Raw genomic sequence first — 19,581 nt, forward strand, 5'->3', positions numbered from 1 at the left:
CTCTCGCCGGGCCCACCAACCACGGCTTCTGACTGGTAATGAAACAAAGAACGTTGTCGAAGGAGGAGATGCGAACCAAGCCGGCTTCTCGTGGGAAGACATCAAAGCCTTCACCCCAGAAAATCAGCGTGAGCTCGCCAATCAGCCAATCTCGCAACTGGAGCTCCATCCTATGGCTGCTCGGCTCCTCGGCTCGTCCATACAAGCGTCCGCCCAGGAATGGCAGAAAGCTGCAGATATCTTCGCTACGCAGACCACGCCTGATCTTCAACGGCGCATCGATGGGCTCCGGGCCAGAGTAGCTCTAGACCTCACATCCATGACACGGACTGCCGCAGACGAGGCAGATGAGGTGAACAAGGACTTGGTTGCGAACCAGCGGCTGAAGGTCAAACTGGTAGTCGACACCATCGAGAAGTTGCTCCAACGCAGACGGCGGCGCTTTAGGTGGGTGCGACGAGCCGGTTGGCTTGCTGTGGAGTGGCTCCTTGTTGGATTCATGTGGTATGTATGGTTCGTCGTGATGATTGCCAGAATCTTCCTTGCTATTGGACGAGGGGTGGTTGGGGGTGTACGCTGGCTCCTCTGGATATGAGCGTGGAGACTACACTACTTGAAAAGACGATTTTCTGATTAGACATATTTACAAATGTATTGGCGCAGGTTTATGGGAGTCGGGTTGGGCAAAAAACACAGCATTCATTGGAAGGTTGAATTCACAGACTTGATACCCTAAGGGTCTTTTCCTTATTTTACTCTGTACACAATTGTAATAGCGTACCGTAGCATACATAATATGACCTATTTCAAAGCACTCGCTCTCTTCTGTGAGACTTCTTCGATTGGAATACCTCTTATGAGCCATGTGTACAGATGGTCAGAGGACAGGAAGCAAGAGGATTTGTGTGTCATGCATAAGCTAAAACAAATTGCGCAACTGTGGCTGACTTGCGAGTGATTGTCTAACATATCACAACGGTAAGTTTGATGCCCACAACGCTGTGATACAAGTTTTTAAGTGTAGCACTCCTTTCGCTGGGGTGATAAAGGTTAGTTCCTCAAAATTTGAGACACTAGATAATATGGGTCATGATATTCACTGGAGCCGCAAATATTTGATTATTATCGTCTGTTCCCTGAATTCAATAAGGGAGCAACCTCTTGTTGAAGATGTAATGATACCGATGAGGAATAACTTGTATGACTGTGGTGGAGCAGCAGACAACTCTTACTTCCACCACACAATAACCTCACGCCCCAAGTCTCCACTAAAACGATCGTTGTGGAGGGCCTGCTCGCCAAGAGGCAAGAGCCGCCTAAACCCCGCCAACACGGGCCTGCTCGATTTCATAGTGGCCTCAGGCCACAAGTCGCGCCGCATCTGCACCTGGCAGTCGGCCACGCTAACGCCGAACAGATCTCCAAGCATCCGTGATTGCCTACTGACAAACTCACGCTGCTCCATTCCCGTTTTTTATTCTTTAAAAATCACAACCGCCGCCATCCTTCTCAGGCTTTTTTTGACCGATCGCCCAAGTTGTCTGCCGTCTTCTCCACCGTCGCTGCAGCTTTTCTTGGGCGCAAGACGATGATCTGACCTGCCGCGATTTGCGCAACAGCCTGGAGGAGTTTGAGGGGGTGCGCGCGACGAAATCCGAGAACACCATGGACGGAGACATGTCTTTCGAATTCTCCTCCAAGGAGGAGGAAGAGGAGGACTGGGCTCAGACCCAGGCCCGAGACGAAGCCAATATCCAAGCGCTGCTTGGCGATACCACCAACGTGAACCTCGGTTTGGACTCGGAGAAGCCGCTCGAGATAGACCAGTCGAAGAAAGCCGAAGATGCCATCGATTACGAGGATATTGACCTCAGTGACGAGGATCTGCCCGATGAAGAGGAACCCAGTGAACAGCCCAGCGGTGGCGCCTCCGCCGAGCTCCCCAGTTTGACCGACGATGGCGGTACGAGCTATGAAGTCGACGATCTATTCGGCGAGGGTCGAGAGTCCTCACCTTTGCTCCCCGACGCTCCACCGTCACCGCAACCGGAAATCCAAGAGACCCCAGAACAAGAATACATCAGGAAGTGGCAAGAAGGACAAGACCATCGGGAAACTATTGAAGAGCTGCGAGCTCTGAATTTCCAAGACAAGAAGTTACCTGGTATGATCGCGGACGATGCGGAAGCTTGCAAGTTGCATTTTCCCGATTTCACGAGAGGCGTAACACTGGATTACAATGCTTTGATCCAGATCAGGCAATGTAACTGGATTCCGAAGCAGTCTCTCAAGCCGCCGAAGCCTCTAATTCCGACCAAGCTCAGCCTCGACATCGATGTTGACCAGGAGAAACAATTCAGAATTCCTGGTCCAACCTCTGTCAGCATCCAGCAGAAGATTCAGGCGGCAGAGAACGCAGGTCTCGTGTCGCTCCTTGTCCCAGAACGTGTCGATGAAGCAGATCTCGAGATTTTTAAGGTGGACTCGACAGATGACTTCGAGCTTGTGGGTGGATTCACTTTGCAAGACATTGAGACGGTCTGCTTGGACTGGGACTCCATCATAGACCCTCCTGTCGCTGTCAGACGTGATGAACCTGCGACATCATCTCTCCCGCCCGGCGAGCCGGATGAGGATGAAGAATGGAACAGAGCCATGGGCTTCGATGACCCCCCGACGAAACGGCGCAAAGTCACACATGAGAAGGGCCTTCCCGAGATATCCCGATTTGTCGCCCCCTCATTCGACCAGTTCGATGAAGCCACGAAGCGAAGTGCCAAGCGCGTACGTCTTGATATGAACGATCCGTTCTTGTTGATAGACGACATGGAATCAGAGCGCCCCGCCAAACGGCCGCGTCAGAATCACAAGATGAAGCGTATGGCTGATGGCAAGATGGCCCGAGACATCTTCGAACGCTTCAACTTTTCTAACGATGATGCGTATGAGGCTCTTAAAGAGAATGTCAGGGATAAGGTTCGAGCCACGCTTGGCGGAGTTCAAGTCGAGCACAGTCTTCCTGCTCTCAAGCTTCTGTGGCCATACTACCTGGTCAAGCTTACAGATCCTAATCCTTTCAACTATCACCGCCCGCACTTGAAGGTTCGCAAGAACATTAAGAACGATCTGCGTTTCGTCAAACCCCAGCAGCTTCGCAGGAAAGACCTCAAGGGGCAGAAGATCCAGGATATCTACAAACACTCTAGAGATCTGACCTTGAATGACAATTCAACGGCAGTTCTTTTCGAATACTGCGAGGAGATCCCGACAGTTTTGTCCAATTTTGGCATGGGCAACCGCGTCATCAATTACTACAGAGTCAAAGATAGTAACGACGAGAAGCCGCCCGTCAAACTCGAAATTGGTGAGAACAAGGTTCTTCTCGCTGAAGACAGGTCTCCATTTGCCATCTTCGGAAGTGTCAATGCTGGCGAGATTGTGCCGACATTGCAGAATCAGATGTATCGCGCTCCGGTCTTCAAGCATACTCCCAGAAAGACGGATTTTATCATTGGTCGTAGCAGTACTGGATTGGGTCAGTCCAACTATTATCTACGCAAGATTGACCACCTCTTCGTTGTGGGCCAGAACTTCCCTTCTATTGAGGTGCCTGGTCCGCACTCGAGGAAGGTTACAAATACGAGCAAGAACCGTCTGAAGATGTTGTCTTACCGCTTGATCACCAAGAAGGGAGCCGTGGGCTTGACCGATATCACCGAGCATGTCAAGGACTCCAACGACGCGCAGAACCGCCAGAAGCTCAAGGAGTTCTTGTCTTACGATAAGGAGTCGCGAAGCTGGGGCCTGAACGAAGGCGAGAAGCTCATGGATCCTGATACCATTAACTCCATGGTTCAGCCTGAGGATGTTTGCCTGATGGATGCTATGCAGATTGGCGCGTACGAAGTCGAGAAGAGCGGTTTCACTATTGATGAAAAAGATTTGGACAAAGATGACGACGACGCCGAGCCTACCAATGATAACCTCGCCAATCAGTTGGCGCCTTGGAAGACTACAAAGGCTTTCATTGATGCAACTTCGGGGAAGGCTATGCTCAAGCTTCGCGGTGAGGGTGACCCAACAGGCAAAGGCCTTGGCTTTAGTTTCATCAAGACCTCTATGAAGGGCGGCTTCCTCAATGTACTGCACGAGCTGGGATCCCATGCTACATCTGCAGATGCCATGGAGCGCGAGCGCAAGGCGAACAACGGTCACTCATATAATGTCAAGAAACAAGAGGCTGCGTACCAGGAAGTCATCAATGACATCTGGGGCAAGCAGAAGGAAACTCTTGAAGATGCTACTACGTATGACGACGCAGATGTCCAGCCTCAAGAGGACGAGGACGAGCGTCTTTATCCACAGACTCAGCCTGCCGCTACCCCGCGGTTCGATGAGAGCATGAGTGTCTTCAGCCGTCCTAGTGCAACAAGCACGAGGCATGGCAAGAGAAAGTTGAGAATTCAGCGAAAGCAGTATCGTGCCGACGGCACAGAGGAGTGGATTGATGAGATCGTGGAAGATCCCGGTGTAATCGCGCAATACATCAAGTCCAGGCGTCAGCTAGATGAGGAAACTCTGGAGTAAGTGTTGAGACTCTACCGCCTTCTACGGCGATCTACATTGGATTGATATGCTGACATTCTTGTAGCATTTATAGTAAGGATATAAAGTTCACTGGAGACGCGGAAGCCGACCGCAAAATCATCGAAAAGTATGTGGACTTGGTCCAGCAATCTTCTGAGGTACTAACAATCTGTCTAGGATTGAGAGGGAACAGAATCGTCTCGAGAAGAACAAAGAGCGCCGTCACCAACGCGAGAAGCAGAAGAAGCAAGCCAAAGGCATTGCTGATCCTTCTGGAGGCTCGCCTGAGCCATCAGTCGAGGGCAAGGCAGCCGGAACGACTCGCAAATGCGCCAATTGTGGTCAAGTTGGCCATATCAAGACCAACAAGAAGTACACACCCCATTTCTTTAGATGAGATCTCCCGAGACTAGCGCTGCTATTGCATGCTTGTCATTTCCTATGTCTTCCCTCATAATTTTATCCCTTCTTTCCTTGTCCGGTGTTGCCCTTCTTGCACGCGAGAGCATTGACTTGAGTCAAAGATCACAACAACTGGCTATTATCAAACTTACTGACTCGATCACCCTCGTTCTAGACTCTGTCCACTGCTCAATGGAACAATCCGACCTGATGTTGCCAATAACGATGGCATCGGAAGCTACGGCGATGCTTAAAAAAGATTCCCACCTAGCTGTTCTTTGCAGCTAGCCAATTGGATTCTGGACAGGACGTTTTCTCTAGGACTTCTCCCCGACTACTCTTTCGTTACCCGGTTCACACGCCAGCATGACGCATGGCGGGTGGTAGCAGATGGCATCTGACATTACTTGACGCCCGACATGAATTCCCGAAATACTTTCTACGCGAGGATGCATATGCATGAGAAAAGAATGCTGAACATTGACGGCGTTGGCGGCATGGTTTCTGGAATTTCTGCAGCGAAGGGCAGCCAAAATTGGAAGCGAGGCCACCTCGCCCGTTTGTTAGGGTCGCATCGTGCCTGGTTGGGGCACGATATGTGGGAGTATTATTGAACATTGGGGACATGTACTGCCCACAAGAGGCACGTTTGGAGGTCGATAGCGACCAGTTCGTGGAGACCTGAAGTGCAGGCATTCTCCCGGAAGGAGAGCAGGGGTGTGTGCGCCCCCAGGGCAGAAGAGCCTCCCAGCCCAGCCCTGTGGTTGGAAGCGTGGCCCCGCGGTTAAGCAAGGTACGAAACGGACGATGCAGGGTAAAGAGGCTTCCCGTTGTTATACTTAGAACAGCCATGCAGCAACTTGCAAAGTGCAGCTCTGAAATACCTGGTTAAAGGTTGTGTGGACTGCGTGCCTTGCTTCGAGTAACATATTTTTGACAAATCAGTGCACTTGACACAAGCTGGTGAAGCATGCATGTGTTTGAAAGAATTGGGTGAGTGGATGGTGGTGTGTGCAGGTGATAAGTATGGTTCGGGCCATGTTGTATTGCAGTTCCGATTCGGGCACATCGTCTGCCGTGGGGCTCAGCCTTATTGGCCGCGTTAGAAGCGGCCTGCGCCTGTTTGTACGTCCAGTCAGTAGGTCGGCTCGGCAAGAGCGCCGAGTGCACGTAGATGAGCGCGACGCAGATGGGGTGGGAGGCTGGCTGGTAAGACTTGCCGGGCGAGCATTCGAAATTGGTTGGTTGGAGGGAATGCGGCAACTACATTGATTGAATAGGCGACGAGGCAGGCAAGCAGGCAGGACGGTGATGGTGAAGGAAATGATGGATCATCAGTCACGATGCAACACGATTGGCGCTCCGAGTGAATCGCCGATAGATTAACTCTTTGACTGATTGAATGACTGGGAGCTCCGCTGACAGGAACATACTCTCCAAGCAAGCTCCATGCGAGCGATGCGTGGCATCCATATCCATGCATTACATTGCGCGTGGGGCGTACCGGTCCGGCATCAAGAGACGTTGACAAGTCTATTCATCACACCTTCAATCACCTTGGTCGATTCTGTCTTTCTGTCTTCCAGCCTCTAGGAAGTCCCGGAGTGGATTCTCGAACGGATGCTAGAGCTGTTAGAGGCAGTTAGATAATGAGATAGTGTGTGTTCGAACCTCGAAAACATCCCAGTAAGCGCCCGGGCGGTTAGATCTGACCCGGCATCTAAAAATAGGTATTTTTAGAAACAACCACCACGCCGAGGCAGCCCAAGCCAAGCCAATCACCGCGACGTTTCGCCCTGCAGAGCAATTCGTCCCCTCGGGCCAATGCGAATGCCAGGACACCCCTCCTCCTCCTCCTCGAACTATCCTATCCTCAGCACCTGGGTGGCCTTCTTGGTGCGGACACTCTCTGAAGCAATTATCCCAGTTAGCGGCTATGGCTTGGGTAAAATGCAGATTGTTAGCCCACTTGGCGGTTGTATTGCTCGAGGGAGGGATGGCCCACCATGACCACCATCTGGATATGCCTTGGCACGGCACAGAATGATGACAAGAAGCACCTTTGTTGCAGCTTGTACATCGTTCGATGCTTCCATGATCTGCACGAGTCGACGTGAGCTCCACGAGACACACCTCGCGAGCAGTCCTCTCAACCGGCATCATGGCCCGATTAGGATCTGTATCCCTCCAGGCCACTCCGGCGGCCCTTGATGGTGCATGCAGTTCGTGGTCCACTAGTTCCAAGTCTCTTGGATTTTGAGCATTTTGAACGATTGAGCGATCACTTTGGGGTATCAAAGATAGCAATGGTACAGCATGATTTGGCGATCGTAGTCGCTGGAGCATCAAAATAGTCCGTGCAGGGGTCGGCAAGGCCCCCGGTATGCATTTTGTTTCGATAAACGTCTGACTGGGTAAATTGGATGCACCTCGCATTCTGTCGCGTCGAGATGGACGAGCACAAGACCTACATGAAATTCTGAGAAGAGATACAGTTGGAACCCATGAGAGGGTAACATTCAAGGTTCCTGATATGGATCACCCAGACGCTATCGATGTCAATCATTCAGAGGAGCCCTTGCAAGTGCGAGTTACAGGGCGGGATGATGCGACAAAGACACAAAGTGGAGATGGTGCCAAGTTCGGACCAAACATCCTCGATACCTCGACCTCGTACCTTGAAACATAGCTCTATACAGCCTTGCTCGACACTCGGCCGAATATGCATGTGAATTGGAATTGGTGTGCTAGCCGTTCCTGGACGTAATCTTCACCGGCAACAGCCATGATGACAGGAGAGACTCGCGCGGCGCCTAGCCGCCCTGATCCTTTGAGATTCAGATTCTCGACAGGCTGAGTCAAATGTTTGGTAAGGCCGTAGACAGTGGCCGTGCGGTTCTACAGCAGCCTTAGCAGCATCGTCATTAGGGTGGTGAGGTAAGGCAAGGTGAAGTGAAGTGCAGCGAAGCGAGTGAGGTGGATGGGCGGGAACGGCGCTGGGAGGATCGAAACGGAATTGCAGATTATTCAACAACAACGGGACGGCAATGAAGAGGGAGCAAGCAAGCAAGCTTATGTTGATTGTACCTCGTAACACATGCGGGGTGGCGGGGCGTATTCTCCCAAGCGAGGACTGCGGTCGCAGGTACCTGCTCCGGCACTTTGCAACATGCAAGAGACTCGCATCCAGCTGTTTGAATTGGATCAAACTGAATTCTACCGGGTCCCGCACCCTTGTCTCGGCAAACAGGAAGGAAGGCTGACCACCAAAACGGCCTCTTTCACCGTTTACTGTCTCCCCGGGTCGTAGATTGGCCAAACCGTGTCGCGTCCATGACACACTTGAAAACGACAAGATTGGGAGCTCGAGGAAGCCAGAAGCTGTGTTCTGAAGAGACTGCTTTTGATCCCAAGCGGGAATGAGGTGTCACGGGCCAGCCTTGGACGAGTGGCTTTGTCCAAAGACAAGGAGCATGGCTGGGGACACAGAGGCCCAACACAGTCTCTTCTACACTAAAAGACTCGGCTTCGAGAAGGTCTGGATGGAGAGTCGTGATTGGAGGATGGGGAAATGTACAGCCCTTCCATCTGCCCTGCGGTCCTGCGCTGTGAGACCATCTGTTCGCTGATCCAGGGCCATCCTGCAAGGGCCATGGGAAATGTCCTACATCCCAACGGGGCCAATGTGCAACGCACCAGCATTGATAGGGCCGTGGTGGCCGTCGTGTTTCGTTTTGTTTTCTTTGACCACTTTGCCCTGCCGTCTCGTCCGTCTGTGTAGTGTCACAAGTCGGCGATGAGTGGAAGGATTGGAGCTGTCCTGAAGTGCGTAGAGGAGGGCTGGGGAATGAAGAGGACAAGGACAAGGACAAGGACAAGGGTCCAGGGTCATGGAACGGACTGGCACACCTGGAAACGGAAACGCGACGCTCAAGGCACCTTTCCATTGTCCGTTAGGCTACCTGACGTGAATTAGCAGTAGTATTAGCGTGGCTGAATGGAGGACAAGAAAAACGTTATACCTACTGTAAGGTAGGTAGAGCCTGGCATCTTCAGCTGCCGGTGTGCCCTAACAGTCGGGATGGCCCACTTCTGCCTTTTACCGTAAGACACAAAGTACCTTAGCTAAGGCACAGTACCTAGCACGCCTAGGTACGCTACAGACAGGCCTGCTGTAACCTTCCCCTCCCGCCTCTCTTCGCTGTCTATCTGGCTGCTGGCGACCGACCGTATGGCGTAGGTAGGTACTGTAGGTAGGTAGGTAGGTAGGTAGGCATGGCTGCGCTGCGCTGCACTGCGCTGCCTGCCGTCATTCTTGTCACAGTTCCCACTCCTCCCACGTACGTCGCCCGTCCCCGTCCCCGTCCAGTCCCCTTCTTTTTTTTTCTCCCCCTTCGCTCCCCTTCCCATCGATTATCTCCCCTCCCGCACACAAACCCCAAGTGAACACGATCCGTCTATTATTAGAATCAACCATCCAGATTCAGCCCCATCGCCCTGCACCACAACGCCCAGTCCATCCCAAACGGCGCGCAAGTAGCTCTACACTATAGCCTCGCTGCCAGGCTACTTTCAACACCAGTCGCCAATTATCGCGGCTCAACCCCGTCGTCCAAACGCACAAAAGGGTCCCTCCGCCAGCTCAGCGTCCGTGTGTTTCACATCTTGCGACCCCATCATCACCACCCTCGCCCAGTCCAGCGCTGCTACAATAGAAAGCTCGCCTGCTGCCCTCCTCTGTGCCTCGACAGCAGCCTGCTCACGGCTACGACTTCTATCCCAAGGATCCACGAGCGCCTCGACCACCTCCTCGTCCTCCTCCTCGAGCTTCGAGTCGACTGACTCCCATACGCGGCCCACCATCCTTCGTTCCAGCTTCATTGACATCGTCGCCGTCAATACGTCGCCTACGGCTTCATCTCATACCCAGCCGATCTGGCTTCAAGGCCGGTGGCGATAAAGCTTCGTCCTCTATCAGGACTTTGATCCCATCCTCCCCGCTGCCAGCGCTCGGGATAGATCAAGTCAAGCAGCTGCAGACTCGCCAAAATGGGTCGCAGAAAGATTGAGATCAAAGCCATCAAGGATGACAGGAATCGCTCTGTGTAAGTCCTCGCGAGTCACGCAAACTCTTTGCGCTCTCTTGTCTCTTCTGCCACACCGAAGCTAATCGCGTTTCCATCATACAGCACCTTCCTGAAGCGAAAGGGCGGTCTGTTCAAGAAGGCGCATGAGCTCTCCGTGCTTTGCTCTGTCGATGTTGCCGTCTTCATCTTCGGCAGCAACAAGAAGCTCTACGAGTACTCCTCGTGTGATATGCGCGAGCTGATCACAAGATACACATATGTGAGTACAGTCCATGGCTTGATGGCTTGCAATTTTGCTGACGACTCGGGAATAGCATGGTGGTCCGAGCGAGCACAAGGGCCCTGCCGACTTCAATGGCGGAGGGGACGACGACGATGAGGATGATGTAGAGGGCACTCCCCCTCACGGGGAGGGAATGGAGGCTCATATGATGCCACAACATTTCCAAGGCCAGCCCCAATTTCCCCCGCACATGAGACATCATACGCCTTCAGCGTCTCCGCCGATTCCCAATGGCGTTGCCTTCCCACAGCATCCTGCTCAGCACATCCAGAGAGGCCACACACCCCAACCACCAATTGGATCCAGACCTGGCTCCAGAAATGACATGAGACGGATGGGACCGAATATGGTACCTCAGCCTGTAGGGCCTCCTGGTCCTCCACAGGGGCCTCCTGTCAATGGATACGCTTTCATGCCTCACCCAGCCATCTACAACCCTCAGAATCCCCAGAATATGCCTCCTAACATGCCACAACCGGGACCTCAATACCCATATCCACCACCGCCTCCTCCCCATGCTGCTCCTCACATGCAACCTTACATGGAAGATCAGCGGCGTTCGTCTCTACCGCCCAATTATCCTCCTCAGCAGCAACAGCAACAGCAACAACCCCCACCCCCTGGTCCTCGACATTCTGTTTCTCCTCCACAGCATCACCAGCAGATTCCCGCCCAGCCTGCTCCTCATTCTTCCCCACCTCAGCCGCAACATCATCCAATGCAGAGTCCACCTCAACCGCCACCTCAACCACAGCCGCCACAGATTCAGGAGCCGCCTCCGGTGCCAGTAGAACCTCGAGCTGAAGGGCCGCAAGATCGCCCGCAGCCACCCTTGCTGGACACCAATTCTGCTATCAAGAAGCTACCTCAGCGAAAGCAGCACAGCATATTCACTCCCATTGATGAGAATCGATCCATCCTATCTCAGCATCTCGCGGCGTTTCATAACGAACCCTTGCTGAAGGCTGAGGCCAATGGGAATCGCTCGCAATCAATAGATGTCGGCAGTGTTTCGCGAAGCAACTTAACAACGTCGCCACCTGTGCCAAAGAGGTCGGATACTGCTGCATCTCTTCCAAAGGGTCGTCAAATCTCGGTGCCGTCCATTCCCGAGACAACATTCACACCGCCATCACGCTCTAATAGCTTGCGTGTCGGTGGAGCTTCCCGGCCCCGCCTCACGGTGCAAATCCCTGACGAGCCCTCTGATGGTGGCAGTGCCACAGCTGAGTCAACTTCCGCTGGTCCTGGCCATTCCACAGACGCGACTTCTCAGGCAACCCGGCGCAATACTGACTCCCATTCCTCGGGAGTTGTTCTGCCTCCCCCATCGCCTTCTGCTTCTGCTCTTCTGTCTGCTGGTGCCAGCGGCCCTCCAAATCCCTTCGCACGGCCGCCTCCCAACTCTCAGCATATGAACCTTGATACAACGCCTGTCTCGGCCTTGCCATCTCGGTTCCTCAATAACGAGTTTCTTCCAAGCCCCAGCAGCTTCTATCCGGACTGGAATTTTCGGGGGAGCGATAGCAACACTCTACCTAGCCCACTGAACTTCGCTACTCCGGTGGTCGGCACTGGGCCTAGCTTTCTGAGGGATGACCCCAATCATCCAACCTCCAACAGTCACAGCAATAAGAGGAAGAGCCCCGACCCTAGTGCCAACGGCCCGACCTCAGATCCCATTGAGCCTGGCACTGAGCCAAAGCGTTTGAAGGTTGACAGCTGAAGGCGCTCACAGCTCATTTCCTCTTCTCTACTGTCTAAAACAGTGTACAATTATCTATTCGTTTCTCACGAGAACTCCTTTGCTCCACAGCCTGCCCCGCATTTTTAAGAGATACCTGGGTGTTACTTCTTTTCTACTTTGGTCGCCCTTTCAGGCTGCATTGCACTTATGTGTTTAGTGGAAGATAGTCTTCACATGAGGCATCAACCAAAAAGTCTGGTTTTGGCATATGACGGCATGTGGGAACGTTGACAGGACTTGGGATCATCATTTTTTATCTACTACGGCGGCGACTTTTGCGTTCTGACCTTTGAGGCATGGCGTGGCGTTCTGGGCGATGATATACTGGTATGATCATTTGAACATGCCTCCTTGTTTTTTGAGGCCGGACGATGGAATGAGCTCCTTTCCTTTCTGTGCGAATGAGCAATACCTGCAAGGTCAATTCCACTGTCCTTTGCAAAGAACGGGTTCAAATCATTATTACTGGCGTTTTTCTGTTTTCGCGGACTTGTAGAATTAGAGTAGCTTACCCATGAGTGCGACAACATACAAACAATCGCGATTGAAATCTGTTCGTCTTGCTCACACAACCCAACCCCTCATCTAGAATGCGCGCGCCGCCCCCTCCTCTGCGCCATGTGAACCAGTGTTTCAGCCTCGATAAGAACAGAGAGCTTCGAGAAGAATGAAAGGAATGTCTTGGCCACGCCCCTCATAGCCGTGGCACCTGCAGTAGCAGTAGCGGGTCGTTGACGTAGCGTGTGAGACTAAGGCACGAGGATATATTTAGAAACAATTGAGGAGCTCTGGTTTGGAGTGAGGTACCGTACGCGCTCTAGAAAACGGCCCCAACTCTCTCTTTTGACAGCGACCCCTTCCTCTCTCCCTGCGTCGCTCCGCTCCGCACGAGCTTTACTACGGACAATGAGCCTTGGGGGACATGGTGTGCTTGTGTAAGTGTGTATGTAGGCAAGCGTGATGTCAACTGCAGGTCCCTGGATCTGAATCCTTTGAAAGCGAATACAGACAGGGACCGGCCAAGCTGTCGCAGTATGCCTACCTTGGTAGCTTGGCTTGGTGATGGGAGATGACTGCTGCGCGGACTGTCTTCTCTGACCGCTTCGTGGAATGTTCTACTACGGTAGCAAGGGTTTCCAGTTGTCACTGTCGGGCAGGCCCGACTTCTCGCTGGAAGCAAGGAAGAGACCTCGACTGTTTAGTTGAGTATGGAGAAGGTCAATGACCAGCTGGAAAATCAGCATCTTGGTCTGCGACAAGTTCAAACTGACAGTCAGCGGCTGACCTGTTGGTGCTTGTCAAGGGAGCTATGCCCTACTACCAAGTTGGTATCGAAACTCTTCTGGGGCAAGATGATAGTTCATCTCCTCGCGTGGCGCTTCACTTTCTCGACGAGAGTTTCTGATCGCTACTAAACGTTTCGCTCTCTTCTTCAGGATGAGATGGCTGCAGTCGTCGCTGCTGAGACGGCGCTTCTATCTCGAGCAGAGGGAGGAAAGTGTTCTGGTCGGGCTTGACCAGCGGCTCAAGTGTCGGGGAAGGCAGCCACTGGCTCCGATACAAGCCAGGTGCGGGCGGCGCACCGGATTCCGCTGCCCTCTCGTGTCCCTCAGACGCCGGCTCGGGAGATGGCGAGCGGCACCGCCGGTCGTAGTCTGTCCGACTTGTATCCTGATGTTCGTCATCATGGTGATAGACAGAAGCGGCACCGTGCGGGACATGTGATGACTTCGCTCTCGAAAGGCGAGGAGGGTACGGAGAGCTGGACATCAACGGCGCTCGGTGGGGAGAATACGGAGTGGTCGTTCTCGTCCGGCCATCTCTGTTAGCCCTTCGGCGGTGGTGTCCGTGAGAGCTGACCGAATCCGTTTTCCTTGGACGAGGTTGATCCGTCGTATACGCACAAACCTCTCCGCATGTGTCATGGTGAGAATGCCCTGGAATAGGGTTTTGGTCGCTGGAAGGCTGAGGAGTATGATCCATGATGTTGAATGAATGTGAGCTTGAATTTTGAGGAAGGACATCTTTAGTCTACATATGAGCATATAGTGCAGATGAGCTGTTCGCATTATATACATGGGAAGCTTGCTATTGTGTGTCTATCACAATCAGTTCGTCACGAGCTAGTGTCTGAAGTCGTGATGAATGGGCATTGTCTGGAGTGAATGCGTTTCTATCAATCACAAAGTTGAGATGATTCACTATCGTTGTTGTGGAACGTGCTACAAAACTCAGTACAATACATCTCAGGGCCTGTAACAGTCGCCTGAGGATCGATGAACTTGAAAACATGGAGAAAGGTGTGCTGCTCCGCCAGGACAATAATCGTTACTTCGATAAGGGCATCCTCACCTCCTCAACCAAGGCTGACTAGTTTATAGAAGTTTATAGACCTACAGTGATAAACTGAATCTCCAAGGCATCAAGGGTATCATAAGTTTCATCAATAGTATTGTCGCCCTTTACTCCGAGGCTTGAGGTATCCACGTGTATCACCCTGGCGGAGGAGCAGAAAACATCGTTCCCACTCAACACATTGATTTTGACTAAGGTGTTGTGAAGTGCCACAATTGTGACTAAAGCAATCAGATAAGCCCTCCCGATATGGAGTCTCCTGCCATTCAATAGAGTGTCCCCCCTCCGACGTCAATTCTCCCCCGATATTTGAGATTTTATGTTTTGAGAGATTGATTCGTCAAGGCACTGTGTCGGTCGAACATTATTCAGATTTTGACCTTTGTTTCGTTTTGATGATGAAGGGTTCATTCATACCGGCGCTTCTGCATGCGGCACTTGTTAGCGGGGCTGCCGCCTGGGAGTTCCCTCCCGTCGCCGGTGTGCATCAACAGCATCCTATGTCAATTGATGATGATGTAGATATCGTCAGTGGCAGCCAATTCAACGGATTAAAAACATTTGCAAACCTTCCATATGTCAATTGCTTTTCGGACGATGAGTCGGACGGTAAGAAGTACGATATCGCCATCCTCGGTGCGCCATTCGACACCACTACCACTGGGCGGCCCGGTGCGAGATTTGGACCTTCAGGCATTCGGGTGGGGAGTCAAAGGATGTCACCTATAGCTGGATGGAGCATTTACACCGGCGAGAACATATTCGCTTCCTGGGCGACCATTGTGGACTGCGGGGATGCGCCGCTTACATGGCTTGATAACAATGTCGCTCTGAGACAGCTTGACAAAGCTCATAAGGTTTGTCATCTCATCAACTTGTTCCCTGATACCTGAATCACTCACGATCGGCAGGTCATCTCAGGGCGGACGGCTTCCAACATCACGCAGTCCAAGACACCTAGGATCTTGACGATCGGCGGCGATCACACCACGACTCTTTCGGCGTTGAGGTCAACCTATTTAAGATGGGGAGAAGTATCTGTCATTCACTTTGACAGTCATATAGGTAAATGTCAGCTTGTTTCTCCTCAGATTCAATTTGTTAAGTGAGCCTTAGATACCTGGGATCCTGCTGTAATTGGTAAGCGGTCAGTGGGATCGTAAGATAGGTCCAGCGTTGGCTAACTTCAACTAGGAGGTGGACTTTCTGACTACGCGTGAGTACTGTTATGACCAAACGGTGCCTACAAAGCTGACGAATGCCCAGAGGTCTGAATCATGGAACGTTCCTACACATTGCACACGAGGAAGTAAGAAGGCCTCCCTACGTGGCCTTCGGCGGAAGGCTAATACTGTATAGGGGCTCATCAAAAACACATCTATCCATGCTGGTATACGGGCTCCTATCATGCGACGTAAGGGCGATATACGGAATGACCTGCGTTGTGGCTTTGAGATGATCAAGGCACGCGATCTGGACATTCTGGGTGCCGATGGTGTAATCTCACGAATCAAGAAACGGGTAGGAGACTCAAAAGTCTATATTAGCGTTGACATTGATGTTCTTGATCCCGCGTATGCGCCAGGTATGTAGAATGTCACTAGTTCTTGTCCGCCCATGCTGATAGCATGCCTTGCAGCAACCGGCACGGCCGAACCTGGTGGTTGGACAAGTCGAGAGCTCCTGACTGTCCTGGATGGTCTTCGGGGCTTGGATGTTGTCGGTGCAGACGTTGTAGAGGTCGCACCCGTATACGATAATCCTGGAGAGACAACGGTGTTGGCCGCTGCTGAGGTTGGCCATTCGCTCCTTGGTCTGATGGTCGAGAATCCGGTCAAGTCGAAAGCAGACGAAGAGTAGTACGGAGAACCTATCAATCGTGGCAAGAATAGATTAGACTTAACATCACACTCCAGTTATACTTTGTCAAGTTAATTATGCGGAGATAATGCAAATTAGCAATGCTGGCTTGAATTTTCCCTGTCCTATCATGCAAATATACAGTATTTTCACATACCCTCTGAATCATTGCCAGTTTCTGGTGATCAAGGGAAGCCATCCTCTATCACGTCTCTAAGGGATGCAGAAGTCGATCCAAGTCCCCAGATAGTCCAGCCTATTAGACCCACTCTCCTCCTTTCTGCAGATTTCCTCGAACTCATGGTACTTCAGCCTTCCCCAGCCGCCGCGCGCTTTTGCCTCCTCCTCAGCCATATCTAGCTTCTTCCATTCGACGAGAGTCGAGTGCGGAATCGGCGTGGGAAGAGGTTTCTTAAGCCCCTTCGACTTTCTCGTCTTTATCCACTTCAAGTGACCACTGGGCCACGTCTCAAATAAGCTGGCGTCGTCGGTAGACGGTGTGCTCATTTCGGAGTCTGTAGCGACAGGAACGGTGACATTAAATGGATGCTGCAGATCGGCAATGCTGTTCGGGCGGAATTGAGGCATTGTGGGATCACGGTCAAGCGTGCTCTCGTCAGTAGATTCTGCTGCCGGAGCATCTTTGACTGTAGGCTCCGGGCTCTTGACTTTGTCTGTATCCTGTTCGTCGGCCAAGATCTCTTCCACGACCTCCAACTCTGGCATTGGCTCCTCCGCGGCAGCTTCTTCGTGAGGTCTGTTGATGGAGTATCCTGTGACTTCAAGCAACTCTTCCAAGGGCCTATCGCGGAGGGGTGTGCTCTCGCCGCCTACAGTGGTGTCTTCAGCCCATCCGTTCTCCACTGTTTTCGCCTGTTCTGACTTCTTTCTTGCCTCCTCGACGAGATCGATGGATTCAAAGAGGACCCTATGCCTGTCCCGGTCTGCCTTAGTCTCAGCAGCACGTACAGCAAGATCTTCCTTAGCCTTGAAGAGCACGTCAAGTAGCTCGTTAAAGGCTTGTTGGGTAACCTGGTAGAGGATCTCCTTGCCAGCATCTCTCTCAGCATCTGGGATATCTATACCACCCCATCGCTCAGGAACACTTCGAGAAGAGGTTGATGGATTTGAGCGAATCTCGTAGTCGTCAGTATCCTCAGCAAAGCGCACCTTGGAAGATGACCGAGACCTAGGAGATAGGATCTGTGGAGTAGCAGAACTCTCAGCTCCTCCGTTCGTATTGACGAGCACATCGTCATCATCTTTCCATCCGTCGGGAGGCAAGGCTCCTTCTTCCTCATCAAGATAGAATTGGCGTCTCTTCCATCTTTCCAAGAGCTTCTTCCGTGCTGCAACCCTGGTCTTCCTATTCATGGCTGCCTGTTGGCTCTTAGCAACGACAGCTTGGTGTCGAGCACGAAGCTGGTCCTCAGTAGGAATTCTATTCGTCCACTGCTCGTCGTCGCGCTGCCTTCCGAGGACTTCACTGAGACGCCTCTCGCCAATTGCGTGGGCGCTAGACTCCTGCGCCGCGGAATCTTGCACTTCGCCGTTAGTCTCGTTATGATTCGGCACATTCTCTCCGTCCGAACTGCCGCTCTCGCGGCCGCCTTCTCCATTCTGTTGTACTTCTTCTTCGTTAATGAACATGGACTCAGGTTCACGCTCGCCTACGAGCAGAGCGGGAAGCTCGTCAACCCGTGTGGGTGGATTGAGCAAAGCGTCGAAATATGTGTGGGATGGGATCTCGCCATTCGGAGATTGAAAATTTTCGGAGGTTGGCGAGAAGGGGTTCTCGATGAACAAGCCATGACTCCCCCTATGGTTGAAGAGACTTGTGAGAATCTCGTCTCGGTCTCCTGTATCTGGCTGATCTTCATTCACCACTCGATCCCTGCCGTCACCGATGGTCACATCACCATTGCTGTGGTACATCTTGCCCTCCATGTGTCGCCCATGATCAGCTTGAGGGAAGCGCCCCTCGCGCCCAAACAGGCTGCTCAAAGGCTGGCGGCTAGTGACTAGCTGATGGGCTTCTGTGCTGTTCATAACCTGGTCATCTAAACCCTCCAGGATGTCCCTATGCATCTGCTTGTAGAGCACATAGTATGCGCGGAAGATGCGCAAGAAATCGCGTCGACTGACAAGGCCGTCCCGGTCAACGTCATAGCCGTCGAATATCCTTCGAAGCTTGTCCTTCCGTTTCCGATAAGACAAGCCATGTAGGAACTCCGTGAAGCCGATCAGATCATCGTTGTTGGTGTCGTAGAATGCAAACATTCGGTCGTGGATCAAGTTGGGCGCTGTATGTCTATGTCCGCCCGAGGGCACCAAGCATCTCTCGAACGTCTTCCGATCCATAGCCAGGCACAGATCGTCGGGGTCTTCTCGCCACTCGGTGTTCGCGATAAATGTCCACTGCTCCCAGAAAGCCTCGAGCTCTGGCCGTTCGAAGCCCGTCTCTCGCGACAGTTTCACCATCAACGTTCGTGGAAGATTTCGTAGGCAGGTGTCGGGGTCGCCAGGGTACCAGACGGGTTGCATGGATCGAGGGCCGAACGGCGGCGCAGGGATCTTGACTTTGTAGAAGATATGGGTCTTGATGTGTAGGCCTTGCGATTCGCAAGTCTCGCAGAGGTCGAAGTCGGCGCAGTTGGCGCAGCGGTAGCGAATACCGCGGATGGGGACTATACCGCACGCATTACACATGCAGCCTCTGTGTACGTAGGCATTTCTACGCGCGTTGTCCTCGGACACCCGGAACAGCAGACTGACGATATTCTGACCGGCACGCTGCTGAGGCATACTAGCAGGGTCGTTCCACCATTCGTCGTCTTGCTGTTCGTCGGCGGCGACAGTTTCGCCATCGGTCATGCGCAGTTCGTTGATATTGACATTCTCGTCAGCGTGCGACTCGGCTGCCGATGATTCGGAAGCATTCGTAGGACGTCGGCGGTGCCGACGAACGGCATTGCTTCTGTGGAGAGTGCCGCCATGACGCTCGGGATGTAGTGAGGTCTCGCGCGACTGGTGAACGAAGTAGATGCTCACACAGAAGGCGGCGGCTGCAGTGAGGATAGCTAGTCGAGGTCGGGTGAGGACAGCCGCAGAAGAACTTGACATCTCCATGACGGCCAGACAGGGGTCATGTCATGTTGGTATGCGAAGCATTTGAGGGCTTGCCGCGGGATCGATGGCTTGCGAAAAGCCCCGTCGTTGGAAGCAGCAGATTCTGCGGGCGGGCAAAGAAGGTGATGATA

At 52.6% G+C, this 19,581-nt stretch overlaps 4 protein-coding genes across 4 annotated transcripts; 3 read left to right on the forward strand and 1 right to left on the reverse strand.

The window, feature by feature from the left end:
* Positions 1–1,665: 1,665 nt before the first annotated feature.
* On the forward strand, positions 1,666–4,984 carry UCRPA7_1245 (putative transcription initiation factor tfiid subunit 1 protein; the record flags this gene model as incomplete). The annotated part of the gene is made up of 3 exons (XM_007913826.1): positions 1,666–4,583; positions 4,661–4,714; positions 4,765–4,984. 3 exons carry the CDS (start codon positions 1,666–1,668, stop codon positions 4,982–4,984), a joined length of 3,192 nt encoding a protein of 1,063 aa, XP_007912017.1.
* Positions 4,985–10,038: 5,054 nt separating this feature from the next.
* Positions 10,039–10,553, forward strand: UCRPA7_1246 (putative mads-box mef2 type transcription factor protein; the record flags this gene model as incomplete). Its single annotated transcript, XM_007913836.1, has 4 exons — positions 10,039–10,094; positions 10,179–10,335; positions 10,391–10,462; positions 10,527–10,553. The coding sequence occupies 4 exons, from the start codon at positions 10,039–10,041 to the stop codon at positions 10,551–10,553; spliced, it is 312 nt and encodes a 103-aa protein (XP_007912027.1).
* A 5,166-nt stretch (positions 10,554–15,719) lies between these two features.
* On the forward strand, positions 15,720–16,321 carry UCRPA7_1247 (putative arginase family protein; the record flags this gene model as incomplete). Its single annotated transcript, XM_007913830.1, has 3 exons — positions 15,720–15,770; positions 15,821–16,046; positions 16,101–16,321. 3 exons carry the CDS (start codon positions 15,720–15,722, stop codon positions 16,319–16,321), a joined length of 498 nt encoding a protein of 165 aa, XP_007912021.1.
* A 213-nt stretch (positions 16,322–16,534) lies between these two features.
* On the reverse strand, positions 16,535–19,450 carry UCRPA7_1248 (putative ef hand domain-containing protein; the record flags this gene model as incomplete). Its single annotated transcript, XM_007913825.1, has 1 exon — positions 16,535–19,450. One exon carries the CDS (start codon positions 19,448–19,450, stop codon positions 16,535–16,537), a length of 2,916 nt encoding a protein of 971 aa, XP_007912016.1.
* Between the last annotated feature and the right edge of the window lie 131 nt (positions 19,451–19,581).

This window comes from Phaeoacremonium minimum, assembly GCF_000392275.1.
Source record: "Phaeoacremonium minimum UCRPA7 unplaced genomic scaffold PA7_03_scaffold_64, whole genome shotgun sequence".
Classification (NCBI taxonomy): Eukaryota; Fungi; Ascomycota; class Sordariomycetes; order Togniniales; family Togniniaceae; genus Phaeoacremonium; species Phaeoacremonium minimum.